Source organism: Adiantum capillus-veneris, chromosome 5 (genome assembly GCF_014529385.1).
Source record: "Adiantum capillus-veneris isolate H3 chromosome 5, ASM1452938v2, whole genome shotgun sequence".
In the NCBI taxonomy this organism is placed as follows: domain Eukaryota; kingdom Viridiplantae; phylum Streptophyta; class Polypodiopsida; order Polypodiales; family Pteridaceae; genus Adiantum; species Adiantum capillus-veneris.
The window spans coordinates 151,388,814-151,409,300 of record NC_140935.1 but is presented as its reverse complement, the minus strand read 5'-3'; the positions used below and the strand labels follow the sequence as shown (position 1 = coordinate 151,409,300).

Below are 20,487 nucleotides of genomic sequence, written 5' to 3'. Positions count from 1 at the left end.
TTGTCAAATCAAGGTCATGTCTATCTAACCTACGAGTTAACCCCTCTCGTGTGGGGATACGTAACCATGAGCACAATCACATTATGACCCATAATAAGGACTACTTATGCAGGTTTAATTTGCAGGAAACTTTAGAATGGGTGAGAGTGGTAGCCAATCCACCAAGAAGAGCTTAGTAGGCGGAAGGGTAGTTTAAGGGCCGGTTCGGACTAGGCGCGGAAGAGAAATGCACAAGGGGTGTCAATGCTCCATGTCAAAATTTGATTGGTTGGAGTTGAGGCACTCTTCCATCAGGCCCTCCATTTTTCTACCGACCCCCCCCCCCCGGAAGAGTTGATGGCCTCTCTTAGTCCCCTTCGCTTTTTAACCGTTCATCCTCCACACTGTTCACACTAGGCGGCGACAGATTTGTGCAGATGTGTTTCTTCTGTCGGTTCAGTCTGAACCCAACCTAAGTCCTCAAAATGGACTGCCCTGTGGCCGAAACACACTTTACTAATCTACCTATACTATTATGAAAGGGGGGGGATTCCCCCCCTACCCCCTCCCTCCCTCCCCGAAACGTGTCGCAACCTCTTTCAACCGGCCTGTGTTCCCTACAACTCCGTCAACACAATGGACAACGCAGAGAGAGAGAGAGAGAGAGAGAGAGAGAGAGAGAGAGAGAGAGAGAGAGAGAGAGAGAGAGAGAGAGAGAGGCAATGTTTATAATAAGTACTAGTACGGGAGGCCCTCTTCGGCGGCCTCTCTCTCTCTTTCTCTCTCCCTCTTTATCGCGTGCACAAGGGCTTCTTTAAGTTTTGGAGTTTAGTCTTCATGTCGCAGATTTCGACAAGTATAAAGGGCTCCCCCTTCCCCTCGTTTATAAGTGACACGGGGTGTCACTCGAGGGATTTACGACAGGGGCAAGTGAACGGGGGGTGCGCGATCTGGGCCGTCGAATCGACGCAGTAGGGGGTGGGCAGATATTTGATTACGCAAAGGCGAATGGTTTGCATCAACGCGCGGCAACGTAGGTGGATAGAGCTCCGGCCTCGTGAGGGGGAGGTTGTGGGTTCAAGGGACGCTCGCGACACCAGGCACTGTTAATTTTTTATTTAAATTGCGGGGCGATCAACGACCGATCCATCCCGAGTCGTTGATCCCTTGAGTCCACCCCGTGACACTTGTGGACGAGGCCCCCTTCCTCCATATTATGTTTTATATATATATATATATATATATATAGTTCAGAAGTTTAATTATATATATATATATATATATATATATAGTTCAGAAGTTTAATTAGTCCTTTTGGGGCGAGTTCAAACGCTATCTCATCCATGGCAGCGGCGGCAGCAGGTGATGCCATTCTCGACAGCATCAAGCCGCTCTCTAATCCCTCATCGCACCCTTCTGCCTCCTGTATGCCTGCCTTCTCACATTTTTGCTCTGGAAACTTCGGTTTCGTGCTTTCTAACATCGATGTCTGTTGTACTTCTTGACAGTATCTGAAGAACAGCTTTCCATGTGAGCTCGAGTCTGTTTCTCCTTGTTTCAGATTCTGCATCCATCTTTAGCCTCTCCATGTTAAGGGTAAAGCTTTGCACCTGGCAGGCTTTACTTTCTGTACAGCAAGAACTTGGAGCGAGCTTTGCGTATACTGGATCAGCAGGGGGTTTTTCGAATTGTAGGACAGCCAAGCAAACGTGTGGTTTTTCAGGTAACTAGTTTCCACAAAGAAGAAGAAGGTACCCGTGTCGATGAAATGCATGAGAGCTTGCTTTAGTTAATATGCCCATATGCTCATTATCAAGGAGCAAATGCATTGCAGTCATGTGAAGTGGAATGCATCATGAGACGTTACGCTGTTGCAACCTGAATGGGGCATGTGATGGCAAGACTCAACCTCAAGCCTGCATTTGATTATTAGTGGCTTCATACTTGTCCGTGTATGCAGCACATGTAATGGATGATTGCGTAGTCTAGGTTTGTGGGTGTCGATATTCCCTTCATGATCATATATTTGATGCAATGCATGCATATGTGGTATGTGGCATGATGTAATATATTTCGATGTATGTGATGGCAAATGTCTGACCTTTTAAGTATGTGCAATTGTGAGAATGCCTCTCTAGCCTTTCAGATCGTTCTTCAAAGGTATCGTGCTTCTTGTCATATGTATTTCAAAGCTGACGGTGAAGTGGAATGTTTTTGTCTTTGCAAACAGTAGCATGTTGCTTTCTAGCGTAAAACAGACAAAGATGCCCATCTATAGCCTCATTGATTTCTTCTTATGATTAGGTTGCTGGTGAATCCAAAAGCAGCGACAAGTATTTGTGTCTTCCCAAGCATTTTTGTTCATGCCACTCTTTTTTCTTTGATGTGGTGGGCCGAGGAGAGCAATTATGTGTAAGCAAGTCGTCCTTGAATTGAGAATTGATGTTAGGGAATGCATTGCTTTATGCTGGCGGTTTTTATTTGGATGCAGTGCAAGCATCAATTAGCCTCAAGGATAGCAGATGCTCTGGGAATATGCCAGCAAGTGGTGGTCCCGGATGAAGAGCTAGCCCTCTTATTTCTGCAATGAGGCTGGACAAATTGGCAAGAATCGCATTTGCCATGTTTTTATGGCAGAATTTGTGATTGCCTGGAGGACATGCAGCTGGTTTTGTATCTTTTAAAGCACCAATAGTGTGGATTGCATCGTAGGTGCTATTTCAGAGTTGAATATGGTTAGTTTCAGGTAGAAGATGCCAGCTCTAGTACGAACCGACAGGCAGTAAATATTCCTGTCAATATTCATCTCTTTTGTAAATTTTTGACTGCAAATCATCTAGAAGCATAATGCTTGTTATGGTACCTTGTTCTTCTTGCTCGTTTTGAGTTGGCTCTGACTCCTTCCTATGCTAAAGATTATCGTGTGAGAAATTACGCGACACAAACAGTTGGTTTTGTGGTGGTGTTGATATTGGGAGAGGGAGTCTATTAATGTTAATCGGAGGCTGATATTGAGCCATATGACAAATCACGTACATAGCCAGTTGTTCTTACTTATTTGCACAGCTCTGTAGGAAAGAAAGCGACTGATTACCCAGCTCAGCAATCTTGCTTTGACATGCAGGCCCTATTTGCAAATCATTATATGATTTTGTGTTAGCTACTCTTATATTTTGAAAGACGGAAAAGCTTTAATGTAATGGCTCTGCTAAGTTGATGGAATTTCTTTTGAACTCAGTGTGGGGGTAGTTTATGGTGAGATTGGCACTTGCGGCTCCGCATAATTCTTGTTACGTTTCGGTTTTTGGTTTTTCAACAAACATATACATGAATTGAGGAAAAATGGATGTCTCTACAGATGCCTTAATGAATGCAATCATGCAAGATTATAGAATGGCAGTGAATGACACTATATTACACATGCCATAGAATGGCAGTGGATGACACTATAATACACAAGCTGTATTTAGATATTGATTGAAAGATAAATGGTGGGGAAGTGGTTGATGACTATAATGGGGATGATGGATTTTAGAATGTTTAAAATTTGACAATGTTTGTTGAGCAACAAAACTAGTGCCATAGGAGACCGACTGGCCACAAAATGTATAGAGGCATCTAAGTGCAATAAGAGTAGAACAATTCAATACAAACCATTACTACATTTCAATAGGGCATAAACAGTCGAGTTCAAATTAATGAGAAATCAAAGTGTCAAAGACATGGATGTAGTTCATATACGGGAATTGCTATCTACTCAAGTGACAAGGTCAAATGTTTTTTCCTGCAAACTTTAAGGATTCTACATACCTCTCCGTTTATAGAATGCCTCATGGGAGTAGGGTTCTCTTAGAGGAGTAAAAGAGGTAACTTGCTGTAAAAATAACTATATTGGTTTCTTTGTAAGAGGATCCAAAGGATTGGAAAGACAAGTGCGTGTAAGTGCTTAGTAATGACAACGTGTTGATATAGTATTGACACATTATTTTATGCAAATGCAATTGCAAGGTTTCTTAATAAGATGCACATCACATGTGTGCACCCATGAATGGATGAGACATCTTCAAGGGTTTTAAGAAAACATGAAAATTGTGAGTCCAAAACTATGAAGGAGTGAAGGGTTTTTGGTTTTTGGAATAAGGTGATTTATAAGATAATCTTTTTGGTTCAAGGAAAGCTTTGCAAAAGCACAAACTTATGCTGTAATCAAAGCTCTCATCCAGAGAATTATAATACAAAGTCCTTTTGGAGGGGGACCACAACTCCAAGCAAATCCGGTCCTCATTAAATTATCAATCTTAATTGTGTCATTGTCTTTAAGTTATATGCATAATTTGATGTTCCAATGTGTGAATGATGCAATGAAATCAATCCTACACTATTTATGCTTCTCCTCTAAAGAAACCTTTTAAGGAAAGCTCCCCTTTCATATGCAAGAAATTCTAAATTCTCTAAGAGTGGTATCAGCTAAGGTTTCTTGCTTAAGAAGAAAGTTTCTTGAGTAATCTATGAAAGGTTGGAGTTGTTTATTGAGATTGGGATTTATTATCTCGGTTGGCATGCCTGCTCGACATAGTACGGGGGACAACTATGGTCTCAATAATGGAGCCTTTTTAGACTTGTTTATGGCTTAACCATTATGAGCTATTAGACACTCAATAGGAACCAGTGCCAGTTTAGCACTATTAAACCCACTCCACTACTCTTTGCAATTAATAATATTCTAAATTACCGATGTAGTTACTTGAGTGCTTATTTTCAAGGGTTAAGAGGAGTAGTAACCAAGGTTTTGTAAGTGCCAAGGAAAAAGCTAGCTTACACATAAAAGAAACTCTAATCATGACACACCATGATCAAGAGAATAAGAGTAATATTGACAGCTTAGATTTAGCACATGGTGTAACCATTGATGATGGTCGAAGAATTGTCAACTATCTTGTTGGCAAGCTATGGAAAACCTTACTTTGCAATAGAAGGTTCAAAGCCAAATACAAGTTCTTCAAGTTTCTCCAAGTACCCAAGAATACCTCCAAAAGAGGTATCTCTTTGTGTAATGAGGAGGAAATGTCCAAAAAAACTGTTTTAAGAAGAAGCTATGCGGCAAGAACTTTCAAGGGAGAGGTATGAAAGTGACACTCCATTATCTCTAAATATGATGTGGCCCCAAGAAGGTGGTCACCCATCCCTCCCAAGAAGAAGAGGAAGTTGGAAGCAAAGAGAATGGTCACTATCCTCTCCTTCTTCTTCCTCTTTGTCATCATCATCTTCTTAGAAGGAGAGCAGCGTGCTACTCACCACCCAAAGAAAGCTTCAAGAAAGAGGAAGCTTCATGGCGTGCAAGAGGTCATGTAAGCTTAAAAAGTTTAAAGAGAGAGGAAAGAACATCACTTTCCTTACCTACTATGGAACATTTGCGACTATCACTATGAAAAATATGGACTTACATGGGCTTTGTAAGGAAGCTAAGGATTAAGGCTAATGTAGTGTAGGGCTAAGGGGTAAAGGGCATTCAAGAAGCTAATGTTTAATAAGCTTTTCTAGCCTTTTTTTAAGGCATATGTAGGATGTGGATCTAAAAGGTCTCTTTTTTACTTTACCTTTTTGAAAGTGAAGGAGAAAAAGGGAGTGTGGCTACATCATAAAAAACGTGCATAACTAAGGGCCAAAAATTTACTTTTTTAAAAAAAATTCATTTTCACTTATTTTTGACCTAAAAATCTGCCCCACATATATGCATATCAAAACAATCATTTTTTGACTCGTTTTTTGATTTACAAGCACAGAAAGTCCACTTTTTCAAAATTCTGTTCCTTTAAAAAAAAAACCCTCATTCTCTCCTTCTCTCTCCCTCTTTTCATCCTTTGCTTCCTTACACATTATCTTCCATGGTTCTTAATGACATCACAAACCGTGTTCCTCCACCACCACGTACTCTGCATACCACAAGCGTACATATTCGCTTGCCCACGGAGTTTGAACCAAAAGCTGTACGTATGGGTGAGCAAAGATCATCACAAGAACGTCGCACAATGGTGAGACTAATGTCGATCTTTGGGTGGATGGTCATTTGTACCCATACGATCCTATAAGCCGCTTCCATCCAACATTTAATAGCCTTATGATGTTTTTTCAATATCTTAAGAGGGGAGAAGCAGGCTTGTTGGGTTATTGCAAGCGGTTGTCTATGGGTGCAAGTGCTTCTTTGCATTTGTGGATGCACCAATGTTGAGCACTTTAACTCAACACATTGGCATTACAAGAAAGAATTGCCGCTTCGGAGAAAGAGGTTGCAACTCTCTAACAAGAAATGCAGGAGAAGGATACCAACATTATGAAGCTTGGCTAGACCATCGTGCATTTGAAAGAAACACTCCTAGGTGCAAGAGAACACAAACATGAATTTTCATCCATTGAAACACTTGCACATACAGGTGGAGCACGCAAACAACGAGTGACAGCCACAAGGTGATTTGTTCTTCACTTGTAGGAGACGTTTTTACTTTATACTAATCGCTAATATTTATCTTGTTGGTTGTCAAAAACTTTATTTAGGAGGCATGCGATGTAACAAGCCAAGATGATCGAGTCTACCTTCTCATTAGGTGTCTCAATACTCATGATGTGATTTCTATCTTACATTCACCTGGGGGGGAGCACATTAGTGATGTAGTCACCATGGAGCTTATGCATAAATTGACAATCGTGGTTAGTGAAGGTGACATGCAACAAGCTTGTGATGAAGCTAGGAATAACACTAAAACCTACAAGGCTATTTTTCAACTTCTAAAGGATGCCCTGTGGGAGCGTGGCATTGTGGAGAACCTATTTCCCATTCCGCACAAGGTCAACCTTGCAAAGAATGCCAAAAACGAAGATGTGTTCTCGTGCATTGGGGCATACCTATACATTGAGGACACAATGCCTGCTTCAGTTTATGCTTCATGCATGCCAAAGACAAAGAAAAGAATTAGGCAAGACTTGATAAGATCTTCCCTTACACAATGTGGAACAATATATTTGTGGACCTCAAAAGGCTTTAGCAAGCTATGCTTAGATTCTAAGAGTTACCTCGAGAAGGTGACACCATATACTTCTTACTTTTGCTTGTATTCTTGTTATCATAGACTGTGATGTCCAAGGTCTTGCCTCTACTTGCTTTGCAATGCTTGGCTCAAAGGTCGCTTTTGTGCTGAAACTTGATGAGTGTCAAATAGTGAAAGGTCAAAGGATAGAGAGGTTAAGTGAATGAAGCCCTATTGCAAACAAAGTAAAGGGATTCAATCGAGCCATCTCTCACCCCATATTTCAATGTGCAATCAAAGAAAGACATTTGGTGGCTAGGTGCTATTGAGGTGCCCAAAGAGACCAGTGGAGTACTTTCATGGATTTTTGAGAGAACTCCATGGATTAATACACTCCCAACTCGCGGGTGCAAAGTTGAAGGTTGAGGGTTTAGGTAGTGGAGTGGCACCTGGGTGGGGACTTAAAGACCATAAAGTGTTTGCTTGGCTACAAACAAGGGGCTTCTTCACTCTATCCTTGTCCATTTTGCACTCGAGAGTACAAACCTGACGGACAAAAAGCACAAGAGAACTCTACAAAGGGCGGTTCATTGCTTCCATGGCAAGAGGATGGAGACGAAGCATTGTACAATTTTGATATGGGAGATGAAGACAGGGAATGAGAAGCGTTTGTTTTCAAATGCCCCACGCTCAATTCCTCGAATTGTGCACTTAAGGACAAGACCTAGAACCCCATCTTTCCATTTTCTCTATTTAACGTACATTTTTTGTACATTACACGCATTCATGCACATTTTTGATAAGCTATTGAAGCTCCACATTGACTATGCTTTCACAATGAAACCATTGTAGAAGTCCGAAGAGGCAATCAATAGGGTGGAGGCACTTCTCAATTCCATTGGCTATATCATGGTGAAAATGTGTCAATTGTTGCTGCTGCAAAGAACACAAGGGAGGCCCATGAGATTGCCCAACAAATTTCAATGAGTGGACAAAAATTTCAATGAGTGGACAAAAATACAAACACTTCTTGTGAAGAAGAAACATCGTGAAACCCATGCCAAGATGATGCTCAAAACAACTCCAACCATAAGACAACTAACCTTTGGGAACTCTGAAAGAAAATATGCAAAGCCACTACTGACAATGGCTCAAATGGCAAGCTTGCAAATAAGTGTTAGAAAGTTTGGGCAATTTTTGATAGAATGTTCAAGCTTATGAGTTTTACCAGTACAACAGAGAAGCAACACCAACCATTTCAAGTGGTGTTGATGGATTTAGTGAAAGTATCATAAGAGGTTGTTTTCATTTCATACTCGTGTGAAAATCATATCTTATTTGCATATGAAGCATTTTTTATGCACAAATATGGTTCACTTGAGATTTTTAGCACTTAGGGCATAGAGAAATCCCATTATCAAGCTAGGAGGGTGTACTTTAAAAATACTCGACATGGTGGTGGTGTGATACAATCTAATTATTTGAAAGAGATGTTCAATTTATTCTTTCACATGAGATTTTCTAGTAATCTCACCATGGAGCGTGCAAGATAATCCAAGATTGCAAGGGAAGTGTACAAATTGAGTCATTAAGAGCACAACAACAAGTGGCAAATTTCACAAGGAAACAACTGATGAATGTCACAAAGCCTTGCCAAACATGCAACATGGAGCCAATGCAAGATCCGACAAGGGTCAAGGTGGATTCAGTGCCAATAACTATTCCATGTTTGTAGATTTACTTTAATTAAAGTTGGGAGTACCCTTTAAAAAAACAATGGCTTTAAAATAAAATAAAATTGTGTGAAAGGGCCCTTCTAAAATGGGCCCTTATAAATATAAGATCCACTCACTTGTCACTTTGTTCTTCTGTCATTCTCACAGGTGAGCTCCCACCCTATCCCATGGTGTGCACCAAATAAACTGCCAAAGAGCATCTGCCTGCTAACAAAAACACTTTCCAAGGTTGCAAGAAGTCATTGTGTCTTTAAAACAAAAGAAAACGCCTACAACACCTTGTCGTTCTTGGCGCTCCTCAAGCTGTGGGCAAAGATAATTGGGGAGAGGCATCATTGCGGGCTCACAAGCAACATGCACATGACCACGTTTAAGAATGAAGGCCCACGCTGAACGATGGAGAGAAGAAGAAGAGGAATCATCATCTTTGAGTGATAGGGAAGAGCCGCCACACCAACAAGCGCAAGCAGGAGGTTCTCGAGCTCAAGTGGTGCATACAAATAGTGAGTCAAAAAGAGAGACACCATGACAACGTGCTTAGATACCATGCACACACTGGGTGCCAGTGGTGGTAGGGAAGACAACCCTGTGGGCAAGGAGCTCTCCCTATAGCACAAAATCGGGAGGCAACGAGAGAGGACGATAAGGAGCTTGAGGAGGTAGCATCACGAGCGGTGAAGCATGTAAACCGCAACAAATTGAAGTTTTTAAACAAGCCTAAGTGCTGCCCACTAGCAAATGTGCAAGTGCCTCCAGAAAACCCCAGCAATGTGGCAAGGTTGCAAGGGCATTTGCAAAATCTAGTACTATTAGAAAACAACCGAGCTGCTCATTCGACGAGCCCCATTGCTCGCACGGTGAAGGAGGTGCTTCAAAGCTATGGAAATCAATATAGAATGCAAGCAATGGTGCTAGAGGCAATTCAAGAAGCTACCAAGGCCCACATCATTTTTGTGCTAGAGGATATCAACCTTTGTGCCATACATGCAAAGAGAGTGACTATACAACCACCAAAGGACATTCAACTTGCACGTCGATTGAGGCGAGACTTAGAGAATTACCTGAAGTGAACCTTTTCTTTTTATATTACCCACCCTACTTTTGTATCCAAACATTTTGTTCATGATTAAAGGATTCATAGTTTTGTATCTTCTATGTCCAAAGTCATGTAAGTTCTTTAGCTTCCTAGAATTTTTAAGTTAAATGATGTTTGTCTGTTGCACAACCTTTGGGTCCACCAATGTCAAGGGAAAGGGGATGAATTTATGCATGGACACTTAAATTCAAGTAAAATTTGTGCTTTTTTGGTGTCCTGGGGTTCACACAAGGCTAGTAAAGGAAAAAATGAGGGTGACCATAAGGGCATCCATATCAGCCAAACTTGGACCATTCTCCCCTTCCCCTCCTGACACTGCTAGAGCCAAAGCTGAATGGGTGCATGTATACTATATTTTTAGCGGGATTTGAGCTTTTTTGGTGTCCTAGGGTGCACATAAGGCGAATCACGGCAAAAAGGGGGGTGGCCACAAGGATGCACAGATAAGACAAGCCAAACGAAGACCCCGGGGCAGTCACTTATCAAAAGACCCCTATATCACGTGCGTTCAAGAGGTAATTAATAATACCCCAATATACATACTATACTTACACTGTGAGCCTATTTAAAAAACCCCCACCCCCCTCTATGTATACATTTTTATACATTTTGGTCTTTTAATAATCCTCTCCGTTTAACTCACGTGATATCATACACATTCTAAAAAGTGACCGCCCCGGGACAAAGACCTCATTTGGCTTATCTGCGCACCCTTGTGGTCACCCCCCTTTTGGCCTTATGTGGACCCTTGTTTGGCTGATCTGTGCACCCTTGTTCCCCCCCCCCCCCCCCCCCCCCCCCCCCCCCCCCCCCCCCCTCCCCTCCTCCTTCTTTTTGCCTTGATTGGCCTTATGTGCACCCCATGACACCATAAAAGCTCAAATCTAGCTAAAATTCTAGTGTCCATGCATCCATTCTTCCCCTCCCCCCTAACATTGGCACTAGTTACAATGAGTTGTTTGGCAAAGCAAAAAGGACACACCTTAATAATGACAACACCAAGTTTAGGGTTTTTAAAAAACTTCGAAACGTAATCGAAAGAAATGTACAAGATAGAGAGGCAATTATAGATTTCATAAGTACTTAAAAGGAAGGATGTTACATAATTTATATGGGGTGTCCATAATTTTCTTAGTCATTTCATGGCGTCTCTCTTGTGCATAAGGCAAGTCCCGAACCAAGAGAAAGTGCACTATCGCCTCAAAGTGAGTTGAGCCAACAAAGAAGTGTATCCCTATCTAGGCAAGCACCTTGCCACGAAAGCCAGCGCCAAATGCACTTGAGGCTAGGGATATACGCACTAGGAACATAAGATGAGCATTTTGGGAAATGGAGCTTAAGCACAACATTTTACTAAAGGATTTCAAAGACCGTGTCATGAAATGCATTGGGGAGTGAACTCATTGTGTACAATGGCAACATTGCCAAGGGGAAGTTTTCCTATGTAATATGCAAGGGAGGACTGTGGTCCGAAGCGGCCGTCTGCTTGCCGCCCATTCGGACTGCAAACTCATCAAGCTCCAATCAAAAACCAATCAAGAGTAAGAAAAATAAAATAAGGTGAGAACAAACAACTTTGAAAGTAGGATAGACTTTACCTCCTGCTTCTTGTCCACCTCCTTTCTATTGCCCTTGGTATCCAAGTTGATGCATGACTTCACCACATCCACAAACTTTGGCTCATTAGAGGGGGGGTTTTTGCACTAGAATAGGCGTCCTTGCTGCCACAATCTTGGCTTGGATGACTTGAAAATCTTCCTCTGCCATGTGCATTTGCTCTGCTACCAGAACCTCCTCACAGAAAAGTGCAATAGTGCCAGTGACAGAGTATTGAGTGGCAAAATCTTGTTCTCAAAGGGCATCTGGCATGGAGTCTAGGGGAAATTGGGTGTTGGTGCATAGAACACTCAGGCACGCATCCATGTGTAGGCCGAATGCTTTCTCCAAGTCAGCAAAAAAGGAAACTCCTCCCCATCACCACCACTGATGATAAGCGACTGAGCTCTACTTCTAGAATTGCCTCATCCATCACTGGAGCATCCTTTGGAGTGACACTAGTGCTAGCCACAATGATGGGTTTTTTTTGCCACTTCCACGAGCCCCCTCGGGTACTCAAGATGATGTGCCTAGCCTTCGGCCGAAGGTTTCATAGGGACACCCCGTTGTTCCTGGGCATCCTTGATGATGAAGCCAACTTGAAGATGTGGCAGTCGCACCTCCTTCAAACTGGGTTCCTTGCTGACAAGGAGGATAAAACTAGCCAAGCAAGAAAGGCACTCCACCCCCAATTTGCGCTTCTTGAGTGGTAGCACCCTTGGGGTTTGTTCGTCCAAGGAATAGCATGCATCGATAGCTAATTCCTAGAACTGTCTCAATCGCTTAGAGAACGGACGATCTCCTTTGTGAATGTACCACAAGAGGCTACAAGGCACCCAAATCCCTACATGTGGGGGGATAGTTACATCATATTTCATGATGTGCTCCTCCATGAATGCCGATATCTCTGCAAATACATCCATGTGGAGGGAAACTATGGCATCAAGGTTGGGGGGGTCACTATATGTAAAACCTATATATCACGTGCATTCAAGGACTTATTTATAAAGACCCTTAGCTGTGAATTTTTCACTAATAAAAGGGACCTTTTTTCTATTCAATCTGTAAATTTCTTTTCAAGATCATTTTTTCAACACCCTTATGTATGTAAAAACGTGAGAAAATATAGAATAATATAATCCCTACAATTGAACACACGTGATAGAAATTTTTTTATTATAGTGACCCCCTCAAGCGTCAAGGTCTGGGAGATGAGTGAAAAAGGTGTGAAGCTCCAACATTCCCTTGTAGTTGGTGTCCTCAAGGAAGAGGGTGAAGTGTGACAAAGGTGTGGATGTGGGTACACAGGTAGAGGCTATGGATGCATCTATATCTAGTTCGGAGTGTCATAGTGGAAGAGCTCAAGGGTTGCAAAAGGGGAAAGTGAGAATGAGTTATCAAGCCTCTCCTTTTATAACGGTGGCCTTTTTTTAAATAGGAACATTTTTAAAAAATAGCTCAATAAAATGCCTTTTTTAATAGGGCAACCAAATCACACTATAAAATTGGATTTTCGCCTCATTGTGACGCCTAGATTTTAAAAAACACGTAAAAATGGTACTGAAACAAATTGTACACAAGACCGGTATTGTTGAATGAAAAATTATATTCAAAGTCCAAAATGTGCCAAACTTAAGAAAATTGATTACGAAGGGGATTTCTCCATAAACATAAGAGTAACAAAGCTATAAAAGCAATAACATAGTTCCATCCATGCCCTAATCATCCTGGACCTTCATTTTGTCTTCCATTCTCTTTCAAGTCTGTAAAAATTCAACAATAAGTGAAGCAATGAATGTCAAACTTTGATGGACCAAAACTTTGGTGAAAACATTCTCACCTTGTGACCTTGGAGATGAAATTGAGCTTGGTGAAGGTCCTCAAAACCCATAACGGCTAAATGTTCTCGCACATTACTGAGAGTCCAATGCTTGTTCACTTGGACAACTTCCAAAGCATCATTGGGCATCCTCACTATGATGTCAAAGCTTGTAATAGATTTGTCTATACACTATAGGGAAGTCCACACTCCAAGCTTGCACATCCAATGATCATAGTGAAATTGTACGTACAAGGAGGTGCGAGATTTTAAATAGCGCATCCCAATACTTGATGCCCCAACCCTACAACGGTACCTATCTCCATTGTGCATGCCCTCCACAAAACCCTAGTTCTCTTCTAAAAGACTCCCTAAATCCTTGTACTACACATCTTTACCTATGAACATTGTGGTTGCTCCGCAAATGCGAACTCATTAAAGATATGCATAAAACAATGAACATGCAAACACCAACTCAAACTCATAGACCTAGAAGCTTTATAATATTTCAAGGAGTTTTGGACATCTAATACTATCGTTTTCATGAAAGATGCTACCGATCGTAAATCTGGATGTGGCTACTCCATACTTAATAAGGAAGATACCTTGATGGGTTCAAGCTTCCCATAACCTTGCGTAGTAGTAGGTACAATATAGGAGTGTGAATACAAGAAAATTGTTCTTTGAAACAATTTGGTTGTGCAAAAATTGTTGCTCCAATATCCACATGTATAGCTTTGAATGTGCCGGGGAGGCTATGAAGTGGCTGCTCTTCCTTCGATGTAGATAGAAATATGACTGCAAAAGCAAGCCAAAACATATTGATGAAGCCATTAAAACATTCCAGTGTGACTTCACATCCAACTTTGTATTCTCAAAACATGCACTCACAGTGTGGTGGAAATCAAGCAGGTTGTTGCAATTGCATGTTTGGCATTGACAAAACATGTTGCACAATGGCTACGATCCCCTTGTCGTTACAATTCTTCAAGCCAAGGAGCTTTCCTTTTCAATGATGATCCAAGTTTCACAGTTTCAAATAGGATGAGAGCCAATAGCAGATGGTTGCATGTATAGCCAAGCACCTTTGGTGAACTCTTGTGGCATTCACTCACCATCTACACCTCTTGTGTTGTGGCATGAAAGTCCAATGGCCTCATCCTTGGGCCACCTTTGCATAGTAGAGCTTGCCATGGGTGAGTGAAGGAAACTAGGAGGAGGAGGAGGAAACTACTTGTTGCTACATTGTAGGTGGGAGAAAGGGAACTTGGTGTGCCTATGGGAGCTGGGAGTGGCAGAGAAGAGGGGGGAGCGTGGTTGGTGCCGCAATGAAGATAGGAGAAGGTGGATGACCCTTGCTTGGTGTGGCAATGGGAGGTGGGAGGGCAAGAGAGAGGAGCTTCCTTGGTGCTGCTATGGAGGTGGTAGTAGAGAGAGAGTGAGGGCAATCTCTCTCTCTCTCTCTCTCTCTCTCTCTCTCTCTAATCCATATCCAAGAGATCTACATCTCCTCCAAGCTTCCTACCATCTCCATTCTCCCTAATATCTCCATCTCTATCCCTGTTCTCCCCTTCTCTACTGTCTCCACATTTATCATCTCCAGCTCTATATTCATTCTCCCTTCCGCTATCTTCCTCCCCAACTCCATACTAGCCTTCTCCATCTACAATACCACAACAACAATGTCTATCTCCATCTCCATCTCCACAGCTAGTCTTTCATCTCCTCTAATCCAAACATGACCTTTTAGCTAGTCCCATACATGGGACTATAGGAAACCACTAATAAGCCACCAAATTTTTCCCAACATGTCAATTTAGGGGCAAAATATGCAACCCATTGTAGCAAGTATCTCACCATTCCACTCGACTAGCCCCAAATGCAAGGGGTTAGCAAGAGATTGAGGTTATTGATCTTGGGACAAATGGAAAGCTTTATCAATTGATCCAGCATGTGATGCATCAAGTCCTCTACATTTCTATCTTCAAAGGTATCATTTGTCAAAGGTATCATGCTTCTTGTCATATGTGAAGGGGAAATGGAATGTTTTTGTCTTTGCAAACATCAAGATTCTCTTTCTAGCGTACAATAGACAATGAGGCCCATGTACAACCACATTCATTTCTTCATGTGATTCTTTGCTTAATAGGTTGTAGGTGAGCCAAAAAGCAGCAACAAATATCTGTGTCTTCCCAAGCATTTTTGTTCATGCCACTCTCTTTTCTTTGGTGTGGTGGGACGACAAGAGCAACTCTGCATCGTTTGTGATTTGAGAGTCGTAATCAAGTCGTTTGTGAATTGAGAATTGATCATTAGGGAATGTATTGCTTTATGGTGGTGGGTTCTATTTGGATGCGGTTTATAAATTTGTTTTTACTATGTTATAACATTCCAAAACATGCTATCTAGCCACAAAACATATAGAGGCATCACCAAGTTTGGGAGGCAAATCAGAGGCATTAGGAATAGAACAATCCAATGCAATTCACTTGATCCACATTTTTTGTTTAGCCGAAGCATTAAACCACTACATGTAGACATGACAATTGCCAAAGTCAAAAATACACCGAGGACCACACCAACCTATATACCCAAAGCTTGCCAATTCTAAGAGGGAGAAGAGGGCAATCTTGTTTATCATACAAGTTCTCTCACATGTAGATGAAAAATGTCAAGACACCTTTCAACTCCTCATTTCAAGAATTGGTAGTACGCTGGAAATAGATACTGTAGTATTCAGATAATTTTCTACAATTCTATCACCTCACAACATCAATATAATTGGGTCCATTGCAATAGGGCATAAGAAGTCAAGTTCAAATTAAGGAGATACTAGAGTGTAAAGGAGAAGGATGGACTTCATATGTAACTATGTTAGATTTGGATCATGGCTCATTGAGAGAATTGCTATCTACTCAAGTAACAAGGTCATATGATACATGCATGAGAGAGTATGTAAGGGACATTTGCATGGCCTACACATGAATATCATCTTCTTTTTGTAGTTATGTATGTGAGTGGAGCCTCATACATATCCTATGAGTGCATTTGCATGTCTTTGGACAAAACATTCAAAACATTTAGGGATGCAAGTAGTAAGCACGAGCCTATACTTTAAAAGTTGAAGAGGTTGTAAATATGAAAACATTGGCTAGGTTAAGCCCTTTTGTTTAATCTGAATTGCACCTTTAACAAAAGTAGCAATTGGTGAGAAAATCAACAAGTGCAATCAATGAAAATCACATGTGGCGAGCTCAAAGATTCTAAATTCCAAGTTTTAGAATGTAGTTGCCTCGTGATCTTTCATGTTGGGATATCCTCTAAAGCAAATGTTGCATTCCAATTATTTACATCCTTGTTCATTAAGCGGATCAATTTTGCATGCTGCTTCAATGCTAAAATTCCTATCTCTATGTGAACAAACAACTTAAAGAATGGGAGTTACACACCTACAAAATAGCAAGAAAAGTGCAACTACTGTGCCACGATTACCTCATAGGGATGAAACTCTACAAGGAATGACTCAATTCAATTTATGGAAATAAATAGCACTTCTCTTATAACCAAAACTATATCAAATTTTTTGGTTATGCTCTCACTACTCCAAGTGATATATATGTTGTGTAAAGTCCCATTCTGCTCTTTCTCTCTCTCTCTCTCTCTCTCTCTCTCTCTCTCTCTCTCTCTCTCTCTCTCTCTCTCTCTCTCTCTCTCCCCCTCCCCCCCCCCCCCCCCTTCTTCCCCCTTTTTTAGCCTCCAACATGGAGATGTGGCTGCGGCAAGGTAGGCTAGCGAGTGCGTGATAGAAGAAAGGGATGGAGAGATGCATTTTTTAAAGATATGGGATACATGCTATAGGCAGTGTGAGTGAACAAAAAGGGAGAGATGGCAGGGAAGCGCATGAGTGAAGTGGAGGGTAGCGATGCAGAGACAGTCAAGCCACTGTGGGGAAGCAAAGGCGATGTAGGCAATGTGGACGAACACAAAGGCAGAGATAACAGGGGCACGAAGGAGTGAAGTGGAGGGCAGTGCTATGGAGGATACACATGGAGATGCCATCCGCATTGGCGAAGGGTTACAAAGAGGAGGGCTACTGGAAGGGGGGAGGGGGTGAGCTACTTGTAGAAGATGATGGAGAAGGTCCTGGCCATTTCCCTTTGAATAAGGAGATTCAGACAAAATTTGGGAAACAAATTAATAGGTTTGAGTTGATCTAGACCGAGTAGGACATATCTATTCTATCTACAAAGAATCCCTTACATAAAAAATGCATGCAAAAAAACATGGAAATGCACATGCGCGCGTGCGCGTGCGCACACACACACACATGTCACTTTTATATATGGCTTACTGTTCGGAGAATGGATACTTGCTGGTATTTAACACTATATGGATGGTGGGTATAAGTTAAAAAGGCTTTTAAGTATCAATCTGGAATTTTTGGGAACCTTACACTGAGCAACAGAGACAAGCGAAAGCTTCTAAACAAAGTGAGTCACATCATGACCATGAGGAGATGTCTCCACGGCCCTCTTCACCAACTACGAAACAAGAAGACTAGCCCATGCCAAGTCCAAGCCACTCACCAACAGATAAGTCCAATGAAGATGACGAAGCAAAAGAAAAAGAGCCTTAACATCATGCAGAAGCAAGTTTTGAACATACAAAGGGAACAAAAAAGACAGAATTTGGACCTTCTACAGCAACACAACTAGAATCAACCAAGGCATCCACAAAGCCTCAAGAAGAAGAAGCAGTCAAGGGATCCGCACAGCCTCAAGGAGGAGAAGTAGGACCACCTCCACGACCAAAAGTAGAAGCTACAACACCAACAAAAGAGCCAAAAACTAAAATGGCCCAAACCTCTAAACAACCCCAAGTCCAGCCTGAAGATTGGGAAACAAATGATGAAGTTATCATGCAAGTGAATGCATATGCCAAGCAAATGCTAGTGATGACAGATAAGATGCGAACAACAGTACCTAGCCATAGTGCTAAGACTAAAGAGCTAAAACTAATCATTGATGCTCTACAAGGAGAGCTAGATGACATAATGAACATCATTACAGATCTTCAAGGGCAGATTACATAGCTGAAAATTGAGGCAACCATACACTAGATTGCAAAGGAGAAGCAGCAAAAAGAGATGGAAGAGCTGAGAGAGCTCCTCACAAAGTTATCCGATGCATGCAAAAGCAAAGATCAACAACTGACAGAAGTAACTTTTAACCACTACTCTGTCAGTACAAAAGATCCAAGTGCACCTCGATGTAGCTAATGCCTCTTTGCAGTACTCCGAGCAGCGGATCAATGATCAAGCAGTATTTTTAAGATAGATAAGAGAAAACCCAGTTGTAGACTCAATCAAGGGAATAGATGAAGTCTAGAAGGCTTTAGAAAAGAGGAACAAGGACCTGGATCTTGAGCTGAAGCTGGAACAAACGCAAAGACGAGACCTTGCATTGATGGGGGTCCAAAGGCAAGAGAAATTGCTTAAAGAAATAGAAGAATTGAAGAGAACCAATTGAAGAGAGTCAATCAGCTACTAAGAGAGGGACAAATAGAAACTTTGGATGAAGTGGGAACCTCTGAACAACCAACCATCAAAATACCCTCAGTCTCTTTTGCTGATATGGAAACACAGCCATCAAAAGGGCTTGCAGGAGAATCGGATTTTCGAGTACCAATCATGGAAGCCGAGCAATTGTGAATTGGTCCATCTTTCTAAAACTGAGGAAGAAGCACTAAAACAGCAGATTGTCCAAGAAGTCAATGCTGAATGGAAAGCAGCAATGGATTGGGAGTTGAGACTTCTCCACTCAGTAAATGAGTTGTTTTTCCTATGGCAGAAAAAGCTCGTTGGGATGTAAAGGATGCATAGGCTCATGCGTTGATTACGTTGTCTATGAAGCGCACCATTACTCCTCACATTCGTTGAGCAAAACCTACAAAACAGGCTTGGGATATTCTAGCAGGTCTTTATGCAAGCCGCAATGAGGCTAAAATTGCTTTGCTGCGTAAAGACCTGGAATCCAAGATTATGCATGACGAAGATGATATGGACACTTTCCTTGCTAGTGTCAAGGATATCAGTGAGCAACTTATTTCTGTAGGTGAAGTCATTTCAGACAGCTCCCTTGCGCAGACTGTTCTTGATGCCTTATCAGATTCTTACCAGACTTTTGCTAGTACTTGGAGACTTATGACCCAAGGAAATCCTGAAGTTGTCAAGTTTGATGCATTATGCACATTGCTGTTGCAAGAGTCACTTTCCAGAAAAAACAGGATTTGGCAGCGTGCAGTTGAACAGGCTTTTATTGCTTCTCAAAGACAGCGTGGTAACAGCAATGCAACCACTTCTTATGGTTCTGCTGCGAGTGGCAAAACTTCTATTCCTAATGCTTTTGTTGGCAGCAATTTGTTTAGAAATTCTGGTGATAATGGCAAAAAGAAGATGTGTTGTCGTTATTGTAAAGCTAATGATCACTTGATCAAGCAGTGTCCTAAGTTGAAGGCCCAAGAGGTGAAGCAGAAAGAGGGTGGTTCCATTACAAATGCCGGTTCCACTACAAATGGAGCCATCGTTGAGTCTTCTGTGAAAGGAGACTATGATGCTGATGTTGATGCAGAATGGGATTTTAGTGCAGAGTGCACTTACAATCCTGTTGTCTATGATGCATGCATGTCATTTGTTGGAGATTCACATGTATGTTATTTCAACACAGTGGTGCTACAAAGCACATTACCTCACATCGTGAATTGTTCACCTCTCTCAATCATGGGAATTCAGTCACTTGTGCCAACAATGCCTCTTATCCAGTTCAGGGAGTTGGAAAGATTGTGCTTGCTGCTGCAAATGGTAGTTTCTTCACACTTGTTGATACACTTTATGTACCTAGGATCAAGAAGAATCTTTTGTCTGTGTTGACACTTGATAGACTTGGACTTGTAGTCAAATTTGTGGATCACAAATGTACACTTCATGATTTCAATTTTGGTGATGAAATTGTTGCATCTGGTCTTTTGTGTCGTGGGTTCTATAAGCTCACTTTGTATGACAAGTGTGGACAAAATTTTGCAAATGCAATTGCAGATTCAAGGGTTGTTTCAGATGCAAAACTGTGGCATGCACGTTTTGGGCATTTGAATTTTGCCAGTTTGTTGCATTTGCAGAAATCTGATATGGTTGCCACCTCTTGAAGCACCTATCAAACATGTTTTTGAAGGCTGTATTCTGGG

General features: G+C 41.6%; 1 protein-coding gene across 1 annotated transcript; it reads left to right on the top strand.

Annotated features, from left to right (window-relative positions):
• The first annotated feature begins 1,280 nt into the window (after window positions 1–1,280).
• SSN2 (zinc finger SWIM domain protein) lies at window positions 1,281–2,841 on the top strand. The gene is made up of 5 exons (XM_086511803.1): window positions 1,281–1,404; window positions 1,488–1,509; window positions 1,597–1,702; window positions 2,284–2,391; window positions 2,471–2,841. The coding sequence occupies exons 1-5, from the start codon at window positions 1,323–1,325 to the stop codon at window positions 2,567–2,569; spliced, it is 417 nt and encodes a 138-aa protein (XP_086367929.1). The 5' UTR covers window positions 1,281–1,322; the 3' UTR covers window positions 2,570–2,841.
• Window positions 2,842–20,487: the final 17,646 nt, after the last annotated feature.

Bases quoted from the DNA above. Each gene is read 5' to 3' on its own strand.
- SSN2 (XM_086511803.1), top strand. From the start codon at position 1,323: ATGGCAGCGGCGGCAGCAGGTGATGCCATTCTCGACAGCATCAAGCCG. The intron at 1,510-1,596 runs GTGAGCTCGAGT...TGCACCTGGCAG, and splicing joins TCTGAAGAACAGCTTTCCAT to GCTTTACTTTCTGTACAGCA. The intron at 2,392-2,470 runs GTAAGCAAGTCG...ATTTGGATGCAG, and splicing joins GCCGAGGAGAGCAATTATGT to TGCAAGCATCAATTAGCCTC.